Below are 25,954 nucleotides of genomic sequence, written 5' to 3'. Positions count from 1 at the left end.
TGTGACAGACGGCTTTATAATGAAGTACTGTGGTGCTGCAGTTTAGTACAGAACTGAAACATGATTTTTATCAGTGAAAATGAACAAAATAATCCCAATATGATGTTTTTATAACAACAACCAGCAGCTGCACTATAGGTCACATTTTACGATGGTCACAAAACATGGTGCAACACCGGCTCCTAAATGTCAAACACTGACATTACTGTGTCCATACATACATACATACATAATACATATATATGTATGTATTATGTATGTATGTATCAGTGAGGAGAATTCAAGTCTGTGACACTGACTCAGTCCCACCGATGACGTCATGACGGAGGCATCCTGAAACAATAGGGGTGGGAGAGGAAACACTCTTTCCTTTGCTCGGCGAACCCGCCCTGAGCAGCCTTTCCACTTCAAATTCCTGACCTCAGGAGTCAGTGAGAGATGAAGGGAGGACCGAGGAGGCGCTTTATGTTTGGGGGGGTGGCGGGGGGGTTACCTTCATGTGGACCAGGAACCGCCAGGGACAAATATGCGGCGGGTCCACGAAGGTCAAGTCACTAAATACTTTCCTTAATAGATGCAGTCAGTCAGAGGAGGGCAGGTTTTTAAGAGGTGACCTCATTCCAGACGTCGTGCTCATATTCTCCGAGTCATTTCAATCCAAACCTGCTGTGTGGAAGTGAAGCCATGAACGGGGCCCTTTGAGACGCCGTCGGTTCGTCGTCAGGAGCGAGGTTCGCTCTTTGTACGCAGCGACTCTCATTATCATGTTCTGTGGTCGGGTTTCACTTAATGTTTTCCAGCTGTTTGGGGCTTTAAAAGAAAGAGCCACTTTAAAAGGGTCTGTGTCATTCCTTCGTTCATTGATGACGACTGACCCCGAAATCCTGCCGGGCAGAGCTTTACGCCGCGGTTTGGCTCCGCGTGTTCAAACCCCAACGAGAGCATTTGCTGCTGTACGTCTGTATTTTATACGTTAAAATGATATAAGACGTGTTTCCTTTAACGTGAAATTCAATCCGGAGTCTGTGATTGTAATTTGACTAAAAACTCATTATCATTAAGATATTTATTAGAAGATCGAACACAGGTTGTAGTTCAACATTCAGACAATTATAATTTATATTAAGATTAAATATAAGAGTTGTTTTTTTCTTGGTGTTACGCCTCCTCCTCATGTTGGCGACCACATATACGATCTATATGATCGATGTTTAGGACCGGCTCTGTTCGATACAGAAATACTGTTTTGTTAATGTTGATTGTTCTCAAGTGGACGTATGAAAGAGAACCGCAGTGAATCCTCTTTTCAAACTACAGTCACACTATATTGGATGTGACTTCCATTACGGCGCCGGAGGGCAGTTTCATTCAGTATTTAGTATTTATTATGTTGAGTATGATCAACATCCTGATATATGATTATAGCAAAACTGATTAGGAGCAAACTGACTGATCAGAACCACCTGAGTGATCAATGTGTTTTGTCTCCTGCCGGTTCTGTTACCTTTCTTCTGTTGGCGAGCGCCCTCCTGCAGATCCGCCTCCAGCTCAGCCAGCTCCATACCCTGCGGGGTGTTGGGCGGCGTCAGCAGGCAGGACGGGTCCAGAGCCAGGCTCTTGTGGTAGACCAGGTCAGCCTGTCCTGGGAGGGTGTTCTGCAGCTCCAGGCTCTTCAGCTTCTGGGTCAGAACTGCCTCGCAGCTGCTCAGGTCGCCATGAGATCCTCGGGCCTGAGCCGGCTCCGCAGGGGAGGTACAGTCCAGGTCTGCCTCCGGCGAGGAGCAGGTAACCGGGTCAGAGACCACCTGATGGGCCGGATCCTGGAAGACTCTGACGGAGGGCGAGGTCGCAGACTGGCTGTCTGTGGTCTGAGGGACATAAAGTCAATCAATAACACATGTAGAAACATCAAGGTGTCTCATTTCCTGACTGCCACTGGCTTCCTCGTTATGTTTTTGAGCTCTGGGGTCGGAGGGCTCGTTACCTGTTGCTCCACATCGGGCTCGGCTTGGGTTTCGCCGCGGGGGAGGCGGCGTATGAACTCCTGCAGATGAGCGAGCTGCTCAAACAGAGCCGGCTCCACGAGGGGTTTACCCAGCTCCAGGTGAAACGTGCTGCTGGGCAGGATGAGCGGCGGGTGGTTGTCGAAGCTCTCCAGGATGTCGGCTGCAGGAAGAGAGAGAGAGAGAAAGGTCGTTACAGCTCTCTAATGAAATTCAACTTTAAGTAAAGCTGCTGTATTTGGGTTAAAGCCTCGTTAAAAGCGGTAAATAAAGTGCGGAATGATGCAACTGTTGCAGGATCAGTCGATCAGCAGGGTGCAGTCGGTCTGAGAGGTGAACGCAGGTGAGAGCGAGGCGGCTGAGTTTAGAGGTAAATGAAGCTGATTGGTGGAGACAGACTGACAGGATTCATTTAGAGGAAGACACCGACCGGGACGAAGGCTCATTAGTTAACGTACTTCTAATTACTGTTACAACATGAGGCTGGTCAGATTGATTTGTAGTAAATTGTGAATTTGAAATAAAAAGTGAAAAACAAGCATTGTAAAAGCATTTCTATGGAGGCCCAAAGGGTTCAATGTTAAATAAATAAACATGAACAAATTGTCTTAGACATAAGAATTTACCAATAAAAATAAAGCATTTATATAATTTAAGAATTGGTATTGGTATTTCAGATTTTAGAGTTATTTTTTTATGATAGAAATCTTTATTTTAGAAGTTCATAATCTTATTTTTCATTGTTGTATCATGAAATAAAAAGTGACATTAAATAAAGTGTCATTGGGAAAGATGCCAAAACAACAACTAATATGAAAACACTGTTTCACAATAATGTTTTAATAATTTATTGGATTTATTATTTACTTATTTATTATTATTTATTAATTTATGTTCAGAGAAAGTAACAAACTGTGTTCTCATTCGACCTAATGATGAACGACTGTAACAAGTTTATAGTCGGAGTACGTTGGATCATACGATATACACATCATACACGTCAGTCTTCTGAGTTTTATGTATCAGGTCGTTATACTTGTCAAGAGTTATTTATCGTGTAGTTGTGTGCAGTCGAGCATGTCTACTGTCAAGTTTGAACACGCAGGCAACACAATGGATTGTTCTGCTGCAGAGGAGTCTGGTTACTGCAGTTTACAGTAAACAGGGTCGACTTGTGGAAGAAAATCCTTTTGGTAACAGAGAACTGGGCAGAAAGCGGCTTCATAATCTGGTGTTTTACATTTAAGTGCAGATGCGACCGTCTGCAGAAAAGACTTGACGCCCAAAGTTCGCTGCAAAGTGTGTGAACTGCTCTTCTTGCGTCGGGGAAACTAACATTTAAGTGTCATAGCACGCAGTTTATCCAACCAACAGCTGAGTTTCAAACAACATACACAGTTAGCTTAAAGTTAGGACGGCACAATTAATCAAAATAATATCGAAAATGTACGATGTTCCCCCGACCCCAACAAATGTCACATCATCAGGATTTTAATCATTTATTTCAGTGAAAAATATAATTTTTACAAATTACAAATCAGTCAAAATAATCACAATATGATTTGTTTACTATGTCGTGCAGCCCTCGTTTATGTAAAGAGTGAGGGGCTAAAATATAACAATAAAAAAAGGTCATTTCCAGGATATTTGGTCTTTTTTTATCAATTTAGAAAACTAGTGTCTAGATTTCCAGGTTTTCCAGGACTTGTGGGAACCCTGTCGAGACTAGCACCTCTTTTAACATACAGAGGAAAGGTGAAAGGTCAGCACGTAACGTGATGTGATTTGAGTTGAATAATCACTTCAGGTCTATAAAAATAATGAATGTGAATAAAAAAAATAACTGTGAAAACCACAGGGAGCCACTGGAGACGGCCTCTGATCTACGTCTGTGTCACTCACCCGTCCTGACGGCGTCCTCCGCGTCCTCCGCTGACGGCGTCCATCCGGTGGGACAGGCTTTACCAGAGCTGTACTCCCTCAGCGTGTGATGAAGCTGAGCTGGATTCAGGGCGGCAAACTCCGTCCTGAGAGAAGCCCAGGACGCCTGGAGAGACATAAAACGACAAAGAAAACACTTGAAACTTATTCTTCAACCCTGAAGGATTATAAAAGAGACCCATTGGTTTGATCTTAAGAAGGAGCCACAGACGCACTTTGTAGTCACTGTGAGAATGACAGGGTGGGAGAAACCAGCATTTTCCCATCATGTTTGTTTCCACATAAGGAAACTAAGTCAGCGCTACTCTCTCATTTGCATGCAAAGTATTTTAAAACCAATTATATGATCTAGTAAATTGTTTTTTGTGCAGGACCAGATGCTGGTGACAAAGCCTCTTGGGAAAATGCTTCTGAGTGTGAATGTTTTAGAGGCCCTCTCACATTAAAATGTTTATTTTACTCCACTAAAAGGTGAGCGTATCGCGGTGAACGCGGCGTGAGAAGTGCAAACGTTTCATTATCTCAGCTCCTCGGCAGCTCGTGAACACTTGAGAAAGATAATGTTTGATCTGTTGATGACCACGGACACGATAAGGAAACAGGTGAGTCACCAGCAACATTCATGTGATTATTACAACGTTACGTAGTTCGTTCGCTCTGTTTACAGATGAATTGGTGGAAGTCAGACTTTGCCCAGACATGCCGGGGCCACAATAGAAACCATAAGATAAATGTTGTCGCGTCCCTGCCCTGCTCTTATAACACACACTGAGCTCGACACAAGGTGAAGCTTAAATGCTGCGTATAAACATTTTAAATCCTCTCTGTTTGTTATGTCTGAGATTTAACGTTTTTGGCAGCTTTATTCTCCTAAAATAACTCCTCAGAAGTTGCTTTCTTCACAACAGCCGGCAAAACAAACGAAGCCACATCCCTCGGGGTGTAATTTACAGCCGTGCCACTTCAGGTTTTTTAAAAGCCCAGAACTCCAGATGGAAAACTGAAAATCTGTCGAGGGTGTGTGCTGCTGTTTGCGGCAGCCACGATGTGACCTCATGCCAGGGCAGGGACACATAAAACCACCAGCTTCCTAGCAACCGTCCGATCTATCGGACAGACAGGACACAGACTCTCGACAGCTGTGTGACGGGCGGGCGGATGTTTGAACCCCGGAGATGTTTCAGGCTGCAGTCATACAGTGGAAACAGGTGTCAACATCAATTTTAACCCAGTTCCTCCAAATATAGATGGTAGATCCACAGAGGATCATATCAACTTTATATCTGAATTATACTGTTTATTATAGAGACTAACTTCCTTCTTTATCAGTGATTTCCAGCCAGGGGTGCTGAACTCATATAAACTGTTATTGATTAAATACATCCACATAGGTGTTTAGGAGGAAAATAAAAACAAGATTGCAAATTTGAGGAACAACTGTAACAGTGAAAACTAGTCAGCAAGCAAGCAGAAAGGTTTAAAGTGAAGGATGAATGGAAAATAGTAGACAGAAAGTTGAAATAGTTAGCTAAAACCTATTGAATAACATCTTTGACATATAATCGTTGGCTAAAAGTAACAAAACAAACTGTTAAAATAGATAAAAGCGATGGATAAACAGTGGAAATAGCTAATAGTAATGGATTAAAAGGTTTGTTACTGTAGCTACAGTTGGTTATATGGTGGTTATATGAATGAATCCACTTTATAATTGATCTATAAGAACATGTGAGTAGCTAGTTGAGCTCAGAATATAAACATATTAAAATCTCCTTCACTAACATCCCTTCAGTTTACATTGATCCCTTACAGACAAGCTTTGATCTGAAAGCCATATTTTATAATTATACTGTATAAAAGACACATATGGGGTTTTAAACAGTTCGTATAAGCAGTGTTTTCTATTTATAGCCTTTCTATTTATAGCGCATGAGTCAATGTCGTCATCATTTCAGGTGCAACCAACCTGAGAATCATTAAAATGATTCTGACCTTTTGTTTAACCTCCGTTCCTGATCGGTCACACCGGGGTAACTGTCGGGTTATATGACTCTGAATACCTCCGTGTGTTTCATAACCAGAGAGCTCAGCTTTTTCCTCCTGTGGTACGAAGTGTAAACAAGATCTGAATGGGTAACTAAGAGAGCGATGTGCTTAAGGAGGGATTAAATGTTAAGTTGGCGAGCTACCACTGCGCAGCAAAGTCTAAACAGAAGGTGAAAGCAAACATAAAGGTGTTGTTCTGGTGTTGTACTGTATTGTTTGAGTGATACAGTCCATTATTCCTGAGCACACACTGAAACAGAGGCTTTAAAATGTATGTACTCTAATGTACTTCTGTGTTTAACTGCATGTTTTCACTCAGACTACGTCAGAATAAACAGGATCTAAAGCTGATAATATAATACACACATACTGCAGCTAACCGGATGCACTTCATATGATTGTAACTTAGATAAGTGATGGCCACGCCTCCACTGGCACCGTGAGTCAATCATTGTGGTGTATTTACACTCACTCTGTTCCTGAAGGCCTCATATCTGATCAATGTGTTTTCAAAGCTACTGGAACCATAAAATAACAGACTTTTATGGCGCCATTAGTCATTTTAACCACAAAGTTTGAGTCAGTTGGCCGCAGTATGAGAGGCTGAGTGAGGTCCAGAAGATGTTTATATGTAATGACTAATGTTGTGTTGACACCTTTAGGACAATGAAAACATTGAGGCTGACGCAGGCGTGACTTTGTGCCCGTGGACAGAAAGAACAGGAAGGGAGACACAGACGGACGTCCTCTGACCTGCAGGAGGGTTTCTTTGGGTGTGGCCAGCAGATTGACGGCGGCGGAAAGCTTCTGGAAGAACTCGGTGGCCAGATCGCCGAGACCGATACTCTGGATCCAGTCCATCAGCAGGTCCATGTTGGCCCGGATCTGAACGCCTCTGGACCACTGGTAGAACCCAGCGACTGATCCTGAAGAACAAATACGTTAAATTAGAGACCTGGATTACGTGATATTACATCATTTACATACATGTAGTAAAAGAAGTTAAATAAATGGCTGAAACAGGTTTATTAAGGCGATCTGACCTCTCTCCATGAGGGCGTTGAACAGCGATGCATTGATGAAGAAGAACAGGTAGGCACAGAGCTGCAGTGAGATGTCTGGATGGACCTGGAAGGCTGTGAGAAGCTTCAGCGCCTCCTTCAGCACCTCCAGGATGCCGTCGAGTCCGTCGGGAACTCGCAGCTGACCCCCCTCTGAGAACGGGTTCCCATCCAGCAGCCCGGGCAAGGCTGAATACATACTCTGTGGAGGGAGGATGGCGGACAGTTTACAACCTCGGCTGCAAAGACAAGTAGCTGGAAGTCGCACTGTAGTGAACATCTGATGCACCATGGGAAACAGGCAGTGATAAGGCTGATAAGACTTTCATTTGATTCCTGGTTAAATCAAGTACAGTGCAAGAACGTTAACAGGAAATAATGTTCTTTTCTGTCTCGTTCAGCGCTGCTATGTATAGAATATATTGACATAATGGCTCAAATAGAGGAAGGTATTCACATAGCGCTCAGGAAACTGTGCAGGAAGGCTTGTGCTTCACAGCACAAAGAGCGACTGTGGGGAAACTACAAACACTGTTCTAGAGTTACACCGCAATTTGAATCATTTTACAAGCTATTGTAGAAACTGCACGTAAATCCTACAACAGGGATTAAAACCAAACAACACACTGAGAGTTTAAATAAAACTTCCTGCGGCTTAAAAAATTAAAATGTCCATTTTTTTATTGCAGAGACGTTTGGCCTCATCTAGCAGGTGGTAAAAGAAACTTAAAAACAAAAGAAACTTTTATCAAAAGTCTTATTTAGACATTAATAAAGACATTTTAGTATTAACATAATATCTGCTGTGTGAGAGAGTTGCTTTTATTTGCGGTTCCAATAAAAATCTGCAGCTCTCAGTTTTCAGCTGCTTTCAATCACTGTTTTGTTTCACTCGTTTTAAATCCCCAATAATTATCACCGACTCCTTTAAACAGAACTGTGGGCAGCGGCTCACCGCTCAGCACCACACGACGAAGACAAAGAGTACACAAAGAAAATCGTGTATCTGACAACAGTTGGTGAAGAAACCAGCTCAAATTACAGCACATTGGACTTAAATCTGTCTCATGTCAGGATAAAGGGAAAGTTCAGCAAATATGACAAAGTTATTTTTATAAAAATGACCTACTGCAGCTTTAAAATTAGACTTTTAGAGACGTAATAACAGATTCTTTGTCTTACAAATGAAAAGTAGAAGTGATACCCAAAAAAAGCCCCATTGCTTCAGTTCAACTCAACCTTTCCTGGTCCGGTTTGACCACAAACCTTTGGTGGCTATTGTGAGCTAATCTTAGCAAACTTACACTGTTCAAAATCATCTTGTGGCCACTTACTGCAAGAAGTTTGTGTAAAAACGAGTGATTTGGATAAATTTTAAACTTGGTCATTGTTCTAGATATCGACCTACTGTGTATATTTTTACATTTTCTAGCACGCCTTAAAATCAAGAAGGCCTCATGACCCCTTTCGCAGGTAATAAAACAGGATAAAGACTCTTCTGCAAACTCTTCACAATCATCTTATGAGCTCTTTTTTTGAACCACCACCTCATTGTGAGCTCAGATCCGGCTCTTATCGCTGCTCCTTCATCTGACACAGTTCTGCCATTGTTTCATATGCATTACATCACCTGTTAGGTACACACACACACACACACACACACACACACACACACACACCTCCTCACACCATGACTAAGATAATGACCTCAGACAAACTGAAAGGGGCCATAAAGAAGACAATAACCCTGCATGCCTGAAGCAACAGGTCAGCTGATAGTTTACAGTGCTGCTCAGCAAATTTAAAGGTGCTGATTGGTTATCATGAGGACAGAAGAGTATCTTTACAAATAGAAAGACTAAAAATTGTTTCAGTATATCTGTTTAACCTTCTATGAAACCAGTAATGCAAAAAACTCTTCTCTTCTTTTTGGTCTCTGCTGTAAAAAATAATGTTTTTTTTATGGATAAAAACTGGCGGCTGTGGTTGCCAGAACTTTAAAAGGATATTAGTACTGTTGATTTTACAGTTAAAGTTGGAGTTTTATTCCTCATTTTAAGTTTTTACCATCAAAAGAAAGACATAAAAATACCATATGAATGCCTTATAAAGAAAAGTTTTTGCCATGAGATGTGACGGTGGTTTTCTGTGTTATTTACAGTCTGTCATATAAAAAAATACTTTATTCCTTATAAATTCTTTTAAAATGTTGTATAAATAAATGTTTTTGCCATAAGATATGACTGTGTTTTACTACAAAAACTGTATTTGACTTATTTAGAGACATTTTTACTCTCTTTTGGCCTGGTGGCTGCGTTGATGCCCTTTTTACTTTTAAGCTTTATATTTTTAAACAAGTTTATGAAAAGAAGAAGTGAAGAAATGATTCGACATTCAGTCATATTTCACAGGAAATGAACAGAGAAGCTTTTTTCCCCCTCTTGACTTCCTTTCCTCTGTTGGGTGTTTCACTGATGACAGTTCGTCTTCCTCTGCAGGAAACTGCTGCCCATAGCTGCTAACCCTCCCTCTCCTCCCACAGAACAACAGTAACCAGCAAACATATACTTAAATTAACAACACAGTGCTTAATAGAGAGATAAACTGCAATGTATGTGTTACTTCTGTAATCAAAGCTCGTGTAAAATGTCTCTTTTTAAACTTCGGCTGCAGCACGAGCAATAGAAGAAATGTCTAAGTATTCAAAACAACAGCACAGGCTGTTCCTGCTTCCTTCCCTCCCTTCCTCAGACAGTTACTGTGCAGGATGGTGGTGTTTCTTCAGCCTCTGCTATTAACTGTGCTGTGATGTCGACTGGATTCTGCATAAACCAGACAGTCTTTAATAAGCAACTTTAACATGGGAAAGTCACGTAAATCTAACCTCTCTGGGAGTGTCCTGTCGGGCTGTAAAACAGGAAGGTTCACTGTTTAGTCACAAAGCAAATCCAGACTCACACCAAGATGTATTTTCAGACTCTGAGAAGAAAGTGTGTGTCCAGATTTTAGAGTTTTAAAGGCCTTGGAGTGGTAGACGTTGTATATGCCTCTGTATCTTTGTCTGGTGGTGTACCCCAGGGGTCCATCTTTGGCCCCATTTTGATGTCCTTATACATGCTTCCACAGGGTCTTTTAGAAAATGAAAAATGCCTTATCATTGCTAAGTTGACGGCACAAAGCTGTACAACAGTTTGCTCCAGATAATAGAGAGTAAGACAAAGATCCTTATTCTCTATCATGAAACAAGTTTCTCTGGAAGTATAGTTGACCCTGTCTTCAAATCATCAATCATTTTTTACTCTTTGTTTAAATTTGACCTACAAATAATTACTTTTGCAACTCTCTTTATTTGAGCTCACCTGCAGCTACTTCACTACAATCACTGGTCCCAAGAAGAGATCTCCCCAACATTGGCCTCTCTTACTGAAATAGTGATTTTAACGTTCTTTAATTCGTTTTTACTGTAAAACTCTGCATGTCAATATTCTACAACTAGACGAACAAAGGCCTTCAGTGGTTCACATAGTGGTTCTCACCAAGTCAGGAGTTCTGGTTTTGTTATTCAAGAAACCGGTTAAACCTCGGAGAGACAAGATTGTCTTTTTGTTTATATTGCAGTCAGTCGAAAAGCCTCCCCGCTCAGGCCTTTCCTGACTGTGAGTCTGTATTTCCATTCAGTTGTTGTGTTTTCTGTCTGGAATACATTCAATGAAAACAGAATAGGTGTTTACACGGTCCAATTTCCTGCTTCACATGTGACCGACGCTCAGGTTTTACAGGTCAAAAAGGATGTGAAACATGTCACTTTATGAATGTGCTGTGTGTTAAAGAACACAGTATTTTAATGTGCCAGCCAACCTTTGTTAGATAGTAGACGGACTGCTGGAAGGTGAACATGATGACTTCCTCCAGGACCGTCATGGCTTCCTCACAGGCTATCCGAGTGGAGGACATCTCAGCGTCCAACAGACCTGACGACGCACACAAACATAATTTAAAAACAGACACACAACAGCTGTGAGACTTCTGTAATAAAGGCCACACTGTGTTTTAGTCCACCTTCGTCCTCTTGGTCCTGCCTCCAGGGCAGCAGCTGAGGGACTTCATGTTGGATGAAGTGCAGCAGTTCAATGGAGTTGGCCATCCACAGCACCAGAGGCTGCAGACCCGGGATCAGCTCCTGCATGCTGAGCAGCTGGAGGTGCTCAGGCTGCCCGTCACTGGAGCTCCTGATGTAAAAATGCATAGACTGGTCCTGAAACGAGTTTTAACTTAACTGTATACAGCAAAAAATAATGGCAGTGACTCGATCATCATTTCCCTTTAGGAACACCGTGTCCGTTACAGTTATTAACCCTTAACCACATCCTTACAATCTAAGCTAAAATGTTATATTAGTCCATAAACCATAATAATTAGTAAGTATTGAAATTGCACTACACTTTTCTCTCATTTCTCTGCAAGTTGTAAATGAGCAAAGCAGCGCTGAATGGATTTAACAGCAGAATGTGCAGCATCCACAATAAAGTAAATAATAGTATCATCAGCATAAAGATGTATATTACACCCAGTTATAGAAGGAACAATATTGGCCATATAAAGAGTGAACAGAAAAGGCCCCAGGATTAAGCCTTGTGAGGTACCTTTTACAATTTGCACAAATTCAGATTTCTAATAGCCACAAAAAGATCAATAATTTATAATATATATATATATAATTCTGTTATATGAACTTCCTTAAACTTCTGTTTTTTTTAATTAACATTCTTCCCTGTATATGTTTTATATTCACATGTGTGTCAGATTTTATATCCTAACCTGTAAATTGACTCTGCAGATTAGAGTTAATGATGCTACATTTAGCCGATTAAAAAACCTTGAACTAATTATAATAATATTGATTAATAAAACATGTTGTGTCCTGGGATGACAGTTAGTTGTTGAATCTATTTAAAACAAAGTAAAACCAATCCAAATGTTTTACTGTGATTTAACTTCCTCTAAAATTTCTGCAAATCAGCAAAATCTTACATGCAGAGTTTGAGGAACTTCCCCCTTCTCCTCATGAAGCCACTGTTAACGTTAATGTTAATGCTTGTTCAACCAAAGCAAGTCAAAAGGTCTGCCGTCATAAAGGATGACTCTCCTGTTAGTGCTGAGGTGCTCATAGTTTCTGTGTAATGAACCAAACGACTGAACTGTGGAGAATCTAACTGATCTAACAATGTGCAGCAAAAGGTTTATACATTTATATTTGTGTAGGCGATTTGTGTGTGCTTTTATTAGAAGTTTATGGTATTAATAGCAGCACTTGTATCCTCCTGAAGGTACAGTCACATTACACTACTGTCCTTTAAATATTCACTCCCATACTGAAGCACACAGAATAAACTTTGATTTAGAGTTTGTTAAATAACTTGGTCACATCCTGAGAGATCAGCTGACACGAGAGGATAAAGTAGACACAAAACTCTCAGCTGCCTCTACTTTCTCAGAGACTGTGGGAAGTTCTCTCTTTGCACAACCTGCATTTTAAAAAAACTCATTGTTTTCTGAAGCCCACGGTTGTAAAATCGGACTTTAACTCCTCTTTTATTCAGACAGTAAAACTCGAGGTGTTGTATGTCATAATCTCAGGCAGCAGCTGTTGCTCTTCTCTCTGCAGCAGGTCATTGTCGTGTATTTCTGGGACATTCTTGTGGTTTGTCAACTCACGTTTCTGGCTGGATTGCTGCAAGTTCCTTTGTCTTCTCCTGAGAGGGAAAACACAAAGAAAAGCTGTAACTTGACTGTAAACTGCATAAAATATGAAAAATCTTTGTCATAAAAGCAGTGACTTGGTCATCTTCATTCTCTGAGGAACGCTGCTGCTGATCCAGAATGAAAACTTTGTTATTCTCAAGAGCTTTTTCCTAAATGTTTTTATTGAAATTTTACTATTATTACTATTTACTCATTTTTGTATTATTTTATCTTAATTTGATCTCTGTCATTTGTGGCTGGTTCCTTTGTCTTACAAATAAAGAAAATCTCCATTTCATTCATGCTTTACATCAACCACCTGATGTATATTTGATTATGGATGGGAATTGATAAGAATGTATTGATACCAATAAAAAGTCGGCCTTAACAGGCTCTTAGCATCAACTGTTTCAATATCTGTGTCTGAACAAACAAAATACAGTTATAGTTTGAGTTTCTTGGTGAAATTACGCCACAGTTTGCACCAATTCTTCCTCTCCACTATGACTCCTTCTTGTTTCCACAGTGCAGGAACATGGGACTGACGGCATTGTCAGAAAAACATGCTGGCATTGACAAAAGGAAGTCATAAGCTTGGATTCATATGATTCCGACTGATCTCAACTGGAACTAGTTTTCTATTCTCATCCCTACATTTGATTACATTCTTCATCACATTTGGGGGAATATATTATGATATACACACATTTATTAACAGTTTATTCAGTTGGCCAATTACCTGATGCCAGAAAGAAGGAGCAGAGGTTCATCCTTACCCACATAACAAGCTGGATCTGGCTGGCTATCCGGAGCAGCAGCTGTCTGAAGTGTGTCAGCTGGAACGTGGACGCTGAGTGCTGGATGCACAGGCTCAGCAGGAAAGCAGGCGTCAGCTTTGGTTCATTTCCACTTGCGTCCAACATATCCAAAATCTCCTGCAGGACCCTCTCCTCCTGCTCCAGCTCATAGCTCACCAAAGCCTCTGTGCCTTCCAGGTCCCTCCAGCGAGGCGGTAACGGCTTCCTCTGGAGCCGTGTGACAGTGAGAGCGGAGCCGCACGATAAACATGAGGACGACGTCTTTGCGTCAGAGTTCGGGCAGAGTCTGGTCATCCAAGGAGGAGTCTGGAGGGATCCTGATGTGCAGGTAGGATCCTTAAACATGAACAGATAGTGTTTCCCCAAGCCAACCAAGTCCCCTGGATTCAGTTCCACCTCCTCTTTAAGGAGGAAACCATTTCTGGTCACAGGAGCGCCGTGGAGGGGCTTCAGCATCGTCAGTGTCTTTCTGTGCTCCCCTGTGGAGGTTGGGTTGTTGGAGTCCAGGCGTCTGACGCAGCAGTGCTGGGGCAACACATCGGGGGCGAAGAGAAGGATGTCGACATTTAATCTCTCCTCATCCTCTCCGTTACAGTGCTCCCTGCAGCAGCCGAAGATGGTGGTGGTTCCACTCATCAGGTAGATGACGAAATCCTGCAATAGAAATGTTTAATGTAGGGCTGCAGCTTACAGTGAGTTTTGGTTTTCAATTAATCTGCTTTCTAGTTTTTAGATTAATACATTAGTTTTGTCTGATCAACAGTCCAAAACCCCAAAATCCAAAGATATTCAGCTCACATAAGAAAGAGAAATACAGCAAATCCTCACTGAGAAGCCGGAAATACTTTGACACTTGTGCTTGAAAAATGACTTGGTCTATAAAATGTTAGAAAATACTCAAGTGACATCTTCAAAAGTCTTGTTTTGTCCAACCAACAGTTGTAAACCAAGAGATATTCATTTTCCTATAATAAAGCAACAAATTGTCATGTTGGAGAATACCTAAACGACTAATCGATCACCAAAAATAGGTGCTAATTGATTTTCAATCCTCTGGTCAAGGTGAAGGATAGAGGATTGCTTCTCTTGTGTAACATTTTGGAAACGAACCAGCAGTGTGCGTGTGAACTGCAGCGGGGAACTACATGCGTTGGCAGCGAGACGTGAGACAGGAATGGAAAGAGCTTATGAGGTGAGACACCGGTGATGTCCGTAACCTTACGACAGTAAGACAATTAGTCATCAATGATACCGTATTTGTCTGTAGCTGCACATCCCTCCTTTGGCTTTGCGCTGACTGACTGTTGCAGAGTAAAATCAGGCCTGCAGCAGCTCTCAGCCTGCACAGTATCCTGCACAGTCAGCAGTCTCCACCAGCGGGGACAAACAACAAGAAACAGCTTCCTGTTCCTGGGAAGGGGCCGGGCTACAAGCCGCAGCCTGGCTCTCTGGTTTACTGGGAAAAATGTAAACTAGTGATTCAAATGGCATCAGGGATATTTCTTTAACTGTGTTCACATGAGGCATACTTTACCCAGAACCCTGATGTAGTGTACTGGTATTTGCCGGCCTCCCACTCAGTGTGTTTATACACTCTAAGAATAGCTTCTGTGTAGTTTATCCTCCTCTACAGTGTGTCTTTAATCAGGGTTATCTCCTTGTTTAAAACATCCTGAGCAGGTTTACTTCTGACTGCTAGTGAACACTCTGTTCCTTGTCCTTTCATTGGGACACGATGACAGACCGCTCGTCCTGTGTGAGAGTCCACTTTTCTGTTTTTCTGCAGCGGTTCCCAACATTGATGTCGCCAAAGCCTCAGCGAATAGTAAATGGAGAGTAAAATGTCCAAGCGTCAGGGACAAGAAAACACTGGATTTGTCAAAAAAAGAAGCCTATTAAATATAAAAAATACCTAAGACAGGCAGATAATTGTATAAAAATTTCCCTAAACAGGAAATTATTGAGTTCATTGTTTGGGGTTATTGTACAGTTTTGAATATAACATGAAATATACATAAAATATGTGACTGAGTCAGTTTAATAAAGGGTTGAAAGGGGTCCCTTGTAGGAAGAGGGTTGGGAACCAGTGGTATAATACAGTGGTATAGTGGACAAAAAAATATACTGAATTTATCAAAAAAGAAGCCTATTAATTATAAAAAATACATAATACAGACAGAAAATTGTAGAAAAAGTTCTCTAAACAGGAAATAAATTCATTGAAATCTCTTGTTTTACACAAACTTCCTGCAGTTACTGAGTTCACTGTTTCAGTTGATTTTACAGTTTAAATATAATATGAAACATCTATAAAATATGTCACTGAGTCAGTTTAATAAATGCTAAAACTACAGATATACAGGACATCACTTCCTGAGCCTGAATCCATTCTGAGAAAAGCACAGTGAAGCTCTGACTGTTTCCTTCCTCTCCACCTGTGTGAACCGAGCACTCGCTCTCTGACTCCAGGATTTTCTCCTTGAGGTTCTTAACATAAGACGGTCAATCCGACACTCTCCCGTACTTATTTCCACCACGTTGTCTCCTGTAAGCTTGTGTTTGCCTCCACTGGCGCCCACGCTGCCAGAAGACTCGAGGATAACACTAACTAACAGTTTAATCCAGAGGTTATCAACCTTTTTCATTTAGGGACACCTTTTCTATCATTGAGACATATTTTATTGAATGAACACAGTAATTGCAGGAAGAAAACGAGCGATTTGGATGAATTTTAAGCAGATTTCTTCTTTCGTGTGAATATTAAATCACAGATGAGTTTTCCTGACATCTTTAGTAACTTTTTAAACAATTATCAGTCTGTATAATAAAATTGGGAAAGTGATTAGCACCGTCACCGTCAGAAGGTTGGTGGTTCGTATTCAGAGAACCGGGGTTACTCTGGTAACCAAAGGTTTTCTTGGTTTTCTATGAAAGTAAATTGAATATTTTTGAGTTTTGAATTGTTGGTCAGACAAAACAAGACATTTGAAGACGTCACCAAGGGCCTGGTTCAATTATAACATCCATGTTTTTACTATTTTAATCAGCCAAGACAACAATAATCATTAGTTGCATCTTTGCTTATCTGTTATAAACTATATTATCCACTTTAAACAGCACTTCCTCTGCCACTCACCTGTCTGTGGCTGTAGCCCTGCAGCAGGAGGAAGTAGGGGAAGTCGAATGGCGGGTGAATGGAGTACTGGGTGGTGTTGTCGTCGCTGCTCTCCGTCTCCTCCTTCTCCATACCGAGCCGCAGGACGTCCTTATCGGCCTCGGCCTCGGGATCCTCCCTGAGTGCGTTCTGCCGGGCCCGGTTGGCCTCCTTCCCCATCGCAGACAGATCCATCTCGCTCAGACTTCTCCAGATACCGAGTCCATCCACGTCCTCGCCGCTGCCGTCCACAAACAGCGAGGTCACTCTGGAGCGGCTCTTCTGCAGTTTACGAGCCTGAGCGTTGATCCCTGAGAGGAAGACAGTGTGTTAATAAATCTTAACACATTCATGATAAGACACTGATGTCTAAGAGCAAAAAAAAACTCAGGAAACACCACTTAGAGTCAAAGATGTCAACAAAATATACAATAAAAACAGATTTCTGTGTTTTGTCAGGAGGTCACAGGTCATCCTTTACAGAAAAAACAACAAATATGAAAGAAAACAGATACAGATTGAGATAAATGATCGAGGAATAACTTAAATGTTGGAGTAGAGCTGCAAGGATCAGTCACCAACTATTTTGACAATCAATTAACTGTTTTGAGTCATCTTTTAAGAAGAAATGTCCAAATTCTCCGTTTTCAGCTTCTGAAACGTGAATATTTTCTGCTTCCTTTAGTCCTCTGTGACAGTAAACTGAATATCTTGGCACGTTGACGTCTGATCAACATTTTCTGACATTTCATGGACCAAACAACTAATCAATGAATCGTGAAAATGATCGACAGATTAACCGAAATGAAAATAATCAGAGCGTTTTCCTTCCAAGATTACAATTAAACTAATTTCTTTGCTAATTCATTATAATTAGTATCTTGTAATTTGTGTTATATAGAAAAAGATCAGGCGTAGATTCATATTAATGAATAGCTTTTTATAAAAATGACAAAAAAGATGCACAAATATTCCTTCTTACATAAATACATACAAATTAGCTCCTTCTCACACGTTCTCTCATTGGGCGAACATTTAGCCAATTAAATAATCAGAAAAGTGAAAGTGTTCCCCATCCCTCGGTCATTCAAAGTTTAACATTCAACAACCAGTTAACGACCACAACTCCCCCTGAAATCACTCGGCTCCATCAAACACAACCCTTCACTGGCACCGGTTCAAATGAAAACACAACCAGAGGAAAGGGAGGAAATGTGTGTTGGAAAGTGAGATGTGACCACCTCGTTCTGATACCGACGGCCGCTCTGTCGACCTGACGTAACACAAACACTATTCAGCTCGTTTGGAGCCATTAAGCACCGTGGAATGTCACCAGAGCCCGGCTTCACACCCGCAGCTCCGACCCTCTTATCAGCTGTGGAAATGGGTGTTCTCCACATTGTTCAGCACCAGTGTGACAGACTGGGCTCGGTGCCCGAATTAAACAAAAAAAGTTACACTGAAGAGGTGAAGGACAGTTTGCTCGGGCAGCGAGAGGAGAGGAGGGCGAACCACGAACTGCAGGTGAGGAATCTCAAGAAAGGAAAGTTTCTGGTGAATGAGTCTAAAACAAAGAATAATCTTTGTCTTAATAAGATATTACAGATTATATTGAGCTTAATTAAACCAGTAACAACAATGGTTTGCATAATATTCCAGCAGAGGAACTGGATTATTTCATTATTTTAAGAGTTAAACCACCACTCTTAAATCAGTTTAAGATAAAGTCGTCTGGTCCCAGTGGTGGAAATGAAGCAGCTGTTCAGTTTTTCATTGTTTTAATAAATAAATTATAAAAATAAAAATGTTTCTGGCTCCTTCATTTAAGATAAAGTCACTGATTTTTATTATGTTTGAAGAAATTGTGTCTTATTGTAAGATTAATCTTAACCCTAATCTTAGGGTATTGCTTGTCATTGCTTGAAATTAACACAACCTGCTTAAATGTTTGGTATTTTTTCTCTATTAAAGTCTTTCAGTAACTAGATTTTTACCCGGATTGGAAGATCTGATTATATTTAAGAATACTTGTTTCTAGATGGTTTTTGATATTGACCCATATTTCAGGCTACAGTCACTGGGTGATGATGATGCAATTTTAACATGTTTATCATATAAAATGTAAGTTATCACCCTGTAAAGACCCAAACTAATGAAGCTAATTTAAAGAAATCAACATTTTGGGAAATATCCTGATTAGCTTTACTCCTGAGAGCTGGGTGAGAGGATTGATAGCCCGTTCATGTCCCGTTCATTAAGACTGGAAACTGGGGGAGGAAACTGCTTTGTTGGCTCAGTCTAAACGACCTTTAAAACTCACTAATTAACACATTGTATCTCGTTTGTTTAATCTGTACAAAAACAAAAGAGTTAATGCGACATTTTATTGAGGCTGGTTGATGGCAGCGAAGATCTTAGAGCCAAGAGAAAGTCTGACACACGAAACTTGCCCGTAAAAAAACAGCAAAATGTTGTTTTTGTACTTCTGTTTTTGTTAAAGTTAAACAAACATGTTAATTAGAGAGCTTTAAAGTGCTGCTAGGTGGATTTTGTTACCATTAGACAGAAACTACAGCGGCTTCCTCCTCGTTTCCAGGCCTTAAGCTAAGGTACGCTAACTATTCTGATGATAAATGAATCCATTTGAGTGAAAACCCAGATGTTTTATCTTGTTTTGTACGAAGCAGCGATCAGCAGAAATCTCACACACACACACACACACACACCCACACACACACACACACACACACACACACTAATTAGAAAGCCGGTATCGGTGCAGCAGCGTATTGGTCGAACGCTGAGAGAACCACAACAAACTTGCGCCAAAGTCAACAGTCCCCGGTGGGCAGGAAGCTCGCTCTGACAGAAAGAATAACACCGCAGTGGGTCGGCCCAGCAGGGAGAGCTGTTCGGTGCCTGGATGTTTCACGGGGCCCTAATGGGCCCTTGCAATAAAACAAAGATAAGAGAGAGAGGGGCCACACTGCCCTCCTCTATCCCTCACTGCAGCTTTTGTTTCCTCCTGACCTCTCTCACATGCCTGCCATCTCCCCTGTTCTAGCCGGTGATAAGCGGGACAATGAAGGCTGTTAGGCTGCAATAAGAGCCGAGGATAAAGGCTCCTCATGCCACCACGACACCGGCCGAGTGATTGATTACCCAGATGTAAGGATGTGAGGGTCGCTGAAGAGGACAAGGTGTTGTATACCTGCTGTTACTGTGTCCCTGTCCTTCAAACTTTGCTCCTCAACGCTCGCTCGCAGCTGGATTTCGAAGCGCCTGGAGAAGCCCTCCTTTGGTTTCCACAGCGACTGCAGCATGAGGGGCTTCTCGTGGTCTCCCACCACCCGGAAACACTCCCTCTTCCACTGGTTGTCCGCGCCCGTCTGGCCGATCACGTCACAGAGCACGTAGTCGCTGGCGTCTTCTTTCTCCAGACAGTACCTGAAGGACAAAAAGTTCAGATAAAGACAAGAACAACCTGGAGGTAGAGGTGGGGTACACTATAACACATTGCCCAAAGTGGAGGTCAGAGGTCAGAGAGATCCCTTTGAAGATGCCCATGCCAGTTTTTCCATCGCTAAAGTTTAGCCTAACTTTGAACATTGCTGTTTAGCCTCCTTCACGACATGCTAGCATGACGCTGTTGCTTCATTTTCTATCTAAAACCTTTCAGATTTGAGAAGTGATGAGTCAAATCACATGTCTCTCAGTTTTTGATGATTCATCCAGTACAAATCTGCTCAGGTTCAATGGATCCTCAGTTCTTCCAGACTTAAAACTTCTTGCTGTAACTCTGTCAGACGTAATCTGTCTCTACACCAGCTCAATGCGACCCCCTCTCCTCACCTCTCCAAGGCCTCCTTCACCAGCTCCTTCGCACTGGACTGCGTTGTGGCCAGCACGCTCTTATAGTTGGTCCCCTGACAGATGTCGCTGCCGAAGACCTTCAGGATGCCGGGGACAGACATTTGACTGGACAGCTCAGCCGGGTCGTCTGCAGCCTGCAGGTCGCCGGGAAGGCTCCCGCCGCCCGGCGCCTGGCCGCGGCGTGCAGCGTCACGCAGGTTGGGGCTGTGGTTGAAAACAGTGGAAAGCCTGTTATTGTGGCGGCGAATTTTGCTCTTGGCTGGCTGCCGGACGCCCACGCTCTCCGTGGAGCGGACGGTGCTGTCCGAGTTGTTGGACCTGGAGAGGGAACAGAGGAGACGGTGAGATAACGAACACAATATCTTTAATTTAATTATAATAATAGATTATATATGGGAGCTGGTCTGACTGTACGCAGTGATTTATGGGTAAATAAAAGGATAAAACTGTGACCTCCAATCTGAACTAGTTACTTTTTCATTTATATCTAATAATGTCTCACATTATATTTCTATAAATATTAATTCTGGCACTAAATATTTATGTCAAATGGGTAAAAACTTTATAGGTTTAGGTTTATCTCCATTAAATGTGTCCCACATAAAGCAAAGAGGAAGTGGTTGATGAACTTTATAGAAGGTGTCAGTACTCTAATTACAGGAAATAAAGACAGAACAGTACTAAAATACACCTATAACACCTTTTATTTGCCTTTATTCTGCATATCATGACTAAAGGTGGTTAAAAAAATGAAAGATTATGTTTTTGGAGCAAACAATAACAAGGTGGCCACCATTATAACCATTATAACCATCATTATAACCACCATTATAACCATTGTAACCATCATTATAACCATTATAACCATCATTATAACCATTATAACCATTATAACCATCATTATAACCATTATAACCATTATAACCATTATTATAACCACCATTATAACCATTATAACCATCATTATAACCATTGTAACCATTATTATAACCACCATTATAACCATTATTATAACCACCATTATAACCACCATTATAACCATTATAACCACCATTATAACCATTATAACCATTATAACCACCATTATAACCATTATAACCATCATTATAACCATTATAACCATTATTATAACCACCATTATAACCACCATTATAACCATTATAACCATTATAACCACCATTATAACCATTATAACCATCATTATAACCATTATAACCATCATTATAACCATTATAACCATTATTATAACCACCATTATAACAATTATAACCACCATTATAACAATTATAACCATCGTTATAACCATTGTAACCATTATTATAACCACCATTATAACAATTATAACCACCATTATAACCATTATAACCATTATAACAATTATAACCACCATTATAACCATTATAACCATTATTATAACCATTATAACCATTATAACCACCATTATAACCATTATAACCATCATTATAACCATTATAACCATTATTATAACCACCAATATAACCATTATAACCACCATTATAACAATTATAACCACCATTATAACAATTATAACCACCATTATAACCATTATAACCATTATAACCACCATTATAACCATTATAACCATCATTATTACCATTATAACAATCATTATAACAATTATAACCATTATTATAACCACCATTATAACCATTATAACAATCATTATAACAATCATTATAACCATTATAACCATTATTATAACTACCATTATAACCATGATAACAATCATTATAACCATTATAACCATTATAACCATTATTATAACCACCATTATAACCATGATAACAATCATTATAACCATTATAACCATTATAACAATTATAACCATTATTATAACAATCATTATAACCATTATAACCACAATTATAATATGGAGGATAAAGTTGTACTTACTATACAGATCCATAATTATACCCATTATACCCATTATAAAGTGTTATATATATAATAAATATATAATATAAGTTGTACTTACTGTACAGATCCATTATTATAACCATTATACAGTGTTATATATATAATAAATATATAATATAAGTTGTTCTTACTGTACAGATCCATTATTATAACCATTATAAAGTGTTTTATATATAATAAATATATAATATAAGTTGTTCTTACTGTACAGATCCATTATTATAACCATTATAAAGTGTTTTATATATAATAAATATATAATATAAGTTGTTCTTACTATACAGATCCATAATTATACCCATTATACCCATTATAAAGTGTTATATATATAATAAATATATAATATAAGTTGTACTTACTGTACAGATCCATTATTATAACCATTATAAAGTGTTTTATATATAATAAATATATAATATAAGTTGTACTTACTGTACAGATCCATTATTATAACCATTATAAAGTGTTATATATATAATAAATATATAATATAAGTTGTACTTACTGTACAGATCCATTATTATAACCATTATAAAGTGTTATATATATAATAAATATATAATATAAGTTGTACTTACTGTACAGATCCATTGCTGGGTTTCCTCCCCAGCTTGGCCAGGCGCTTCTTTGGAGAGCGGATCAATAAACCCACCGGGAAGTTCAGGGCTTGTTTATGAACGTGGCTGCTTCTCTCCTCCGAAATCATTATTGGGTTATTTTTTGTTGTCGTTGTTTTTAGTTTTTTTTAAATTCACGTAAACACAAACAAACAAACAAAAAAACAAAAAAACAAACTAACGTCACATCCCCACGTTAAAGGAAAACCAAAAGCAGCTCCTCAAACTTCAGGATCAGTTTTCTTGCAGATTAAATCCAAAGTGAAAACAACCGGAGACATTTTCACTCACAGTTTGTCCGTTTCTGAGCACCGGAGACCCGAACCGAGCGCACACCGGGTCCATAACGACCGAGAGGTCCGTTATCTCCGCCAGGGACTGAATGAACCGGGACCTGCTGCGGGAGGCACGAGCTACTACTGCCGACGTCACTGCGGCGTCACAGTCCGCGAGGAGGGCGGGACACACACACACACACACACACACACACACACACACACACACACACACACACACACACACACGGAGGAAAGTAACTGAGTACATTTACTCAAGTACTGAAGTAAGAAGGCAATCAATTATTTTTTGGTTATTAAAGTTTATTTATTATCAAAAAATAACAGAAAAGGATGATTAATATTTATTTAATCGATCAATTATTGGCTTTAATTTCCCTCCTGAGGATCTTTAATGTTAATTATAATAAAGATAAATGATAATTCCCATATTCACATTTAATGGGTCAAAATAATTTATTTATAATCGATTTATTTATATAAAATCCTGAATTACATTGGAAAAGTTTAAAGTTTCTGTCAAACAACAAATTAATTTTGAGGTTTTGTTAAGAAATAATTTCTTCATTTGATGAGAAAATGCTTAAAGGAACATTTCTTATTATTATTTATATTATTAATTTAAAATGATGATTTAAAAACTGTGAAATCTGACAGAAATATGAGAATATTTGTTTATTTATTAATTTGTTTGTAGTTTTTGTTCTTTAGTAGCGTTGAAGAAAACAGTGTTAACATAATATTACTTGTATATTTTATAGTATTGATTAATATATGATACTGTTCATATATAAAACAGCCTTATGAAGCAGATAATGAGCTCTGAGGCTTCATGTTTACATCAATAGCGCCATCTGGTGGCTGTGAGGTTGAACTGCAGCAGGCTCTCAGTACAGTAACATGGTTTAATATGAACTACAGAAACATCTGTAACATCAAACAGATGTTTATGATAACAGGTTTATAGTTTTATAATGTCTAATGTCAGATTACTAATATCATCGATTTCATATTTTATTCAGTTTGTGTGATAAACAACAAATTTAATGACTTTTTAATGATTTTAATATATTTAAAAAAGATTAAACAAAAACTCTAAAAACACCAATTAATAAATAAACATATAAATGAGGGAGGGAGAGACAGAGAGAGGGAGGGAGAGAGAGGGAGGAAGAGAGAGAGAGAGACAGAGAGAGGGAGGGAGAGAGAGGGAGGAAGAGAGAGAGAGAGACAGAGAGAGGGAGGGAGAGAGGGAGGGAGAGGGAGAGAGAGAGACAGAGAGGGAGGGAGGAAGAGGGAGAGAGAGAGGGAGGAAGAGAGAGAGAGAGAGAGAGAGAGGGGAGGGAGAGAGAGGGAGGAAGAGAGAGAGAGAGACAGAGAGAGGGGAGGGAGGGAGAGGGAGGAAGAGGGAGAGAGAGACAGAGAGAGGGAGGGAGAGAGGGAGGGAGAGGGAGAGAGAGAGACAGAGAGAGGGAGGGAGGGAGAGGGAGGAAGAGGGAGAGAGAGAGACAGAGAGGGAGGGAGGGAGAGGGAGGAAGAGGGAGAGAGAGAGAGAGAGAGGGAGGAAGGGGGAGAGAGAGAGACAGAGAGGGAGGGAGGGAGAGGGAGGAAGAGGGAGAGAGAGAGAGAGAGAGGGAGGGAGGGGGAGAGAGAGAGACAGAGAGAGAGCAGCAACAACTATACTAATAGAAATGACTGATGATGATGAAGATGAAGATGAAGATGAAGAAGATGATGATGAAGATGATGATGATGATGAAGATGATGATGATGATAAAGATGATGAAGATGATGAAGTTAATTAATACTCATTAAGTCTCCTGATAGATTCAAACATTATAATATAATAATTAATCTGAATCTGTAAAGTTCATTTTTAATTCAAGGTCTAAAATTTGAATCTAACTCAAACTATTTTTTGTTTTCCAAGTGTTGTATTTTGTTTAATATGTTTTATTATTATTAGTAGCAGTAATAATATTCCATATTAAAGTATTAAACATGTTAATTATAAACATTTACAACCCTCCTAACAAACACATCAAATATTCATAATATTCACACATTTGTTTACATCTTATTACTTACAAACAGTCACAGATCCACAATATAAAACTTAAATATACAAACAAACATTGTTTACAGTCTCAGTATTAATACATTCATTAATTCATCGTCTATATTAAAATGTATTTACTTTTTAACTTTTTAAGTTAATATGCGTCTGAAAATGAAGTGAAACTGAATTGAAAAGCTCCAGTATTTAATATAAAACCATCATATATCTCCCCTACAGTACATATATACTCTCTCTCTCTCCCTCTCTCTCTCTCCCTCCCTCTCTCTCTCCCCCTCCCCCCTCCCCCTCCCTCCCTCTCTCTCTCTCTCTCCCCCCTCCCTCTCTCCCTCCCTCTCTCTCTCTCTCTCTCTCCCTCCCTCTCTCTGTCTCTCTCTCTCTCTCCCTC

General features: G+C 40.0%; 1 protein-coding gene across 1 annotated transcript in view; it reads right to left on the bottom strand.

Moving 5' to 3' along the window:
* radil2a (Ras association and DIL domains 2a) overlaps positions 1-23,589 on the bottom strand; it is a 31,433-nt gene extending 7,844 nt beyond the window's left edge. The window contains exons 1-13 of the mRNA XM_051389370.1: positions 23,155-23,589; positions 20,618-20,956; positions 19,977-20,212; positions 16,748-17,076; positions 13,570-14,265; positions 12,767-12,804; positions 11,111-11,280; positions 10,910-11,022; positions 7,034-7,253; positions 6,744-6,916; positions 3,906-4,050; positions 1,985-2,166; positions 1,505-1,868 (exon numbers count right to left, since the gene is read on the bottom strand). Of these exons, the coding sequence (XP_051245330.1) occupies positions 1,505-1,868; positions 1,985-2,166; positions 3,906-4,050; positions 6,744-6,916; positions 7,034-7,253; positions 10,910-11,022; positions 11,111-11,280; positions 12,767-12,804; positions 13,570-14,265; positions 16,748-17,076; positions 19,977-20,212; positions 20,618-20,956; positions 23,155-23,282 (3,133 nt within the window). The 5' untranslated portion in view covers positions 23,283-23,589. The remainder of the gene's footprint in view (positions 1-1,504; positions 1,869-1,984; positions 2,167-3,905; positions 4,051-6,743; positions 6,917-7,033; positions 7,254-10,909; positions 11,023-11,110; positions 11,281-12,766; positions 12,805-13,569; positions 14,266-16,747; positions 17,077-19,976; positions 20,213-20,617; positions 20,957-23,154) is intronic.
* Between the last annotated feature and the right edge of the window lie 2,365 nt (positions 23,590-25,954).

The sequence above is a fragment of the Dicentrarchus labrax genome, unplaced genomic scaffold, assembly GCF_905237075.1.
Source record: "Dicentrarchus labrax unplaced genomic scaffold, dlabrax2021, whole genome shotgun sequence".
NCBI classification, from domain to species: domain Eukaryota; kingdom Metazoa; phylum Chordata; class Actinopteri; family Moronidae; genus Dicentrarchus; species Dicentrarchus labrax.
This window is presented reverse-complemented; position numbering and strand designations above follow the sequence as displayed.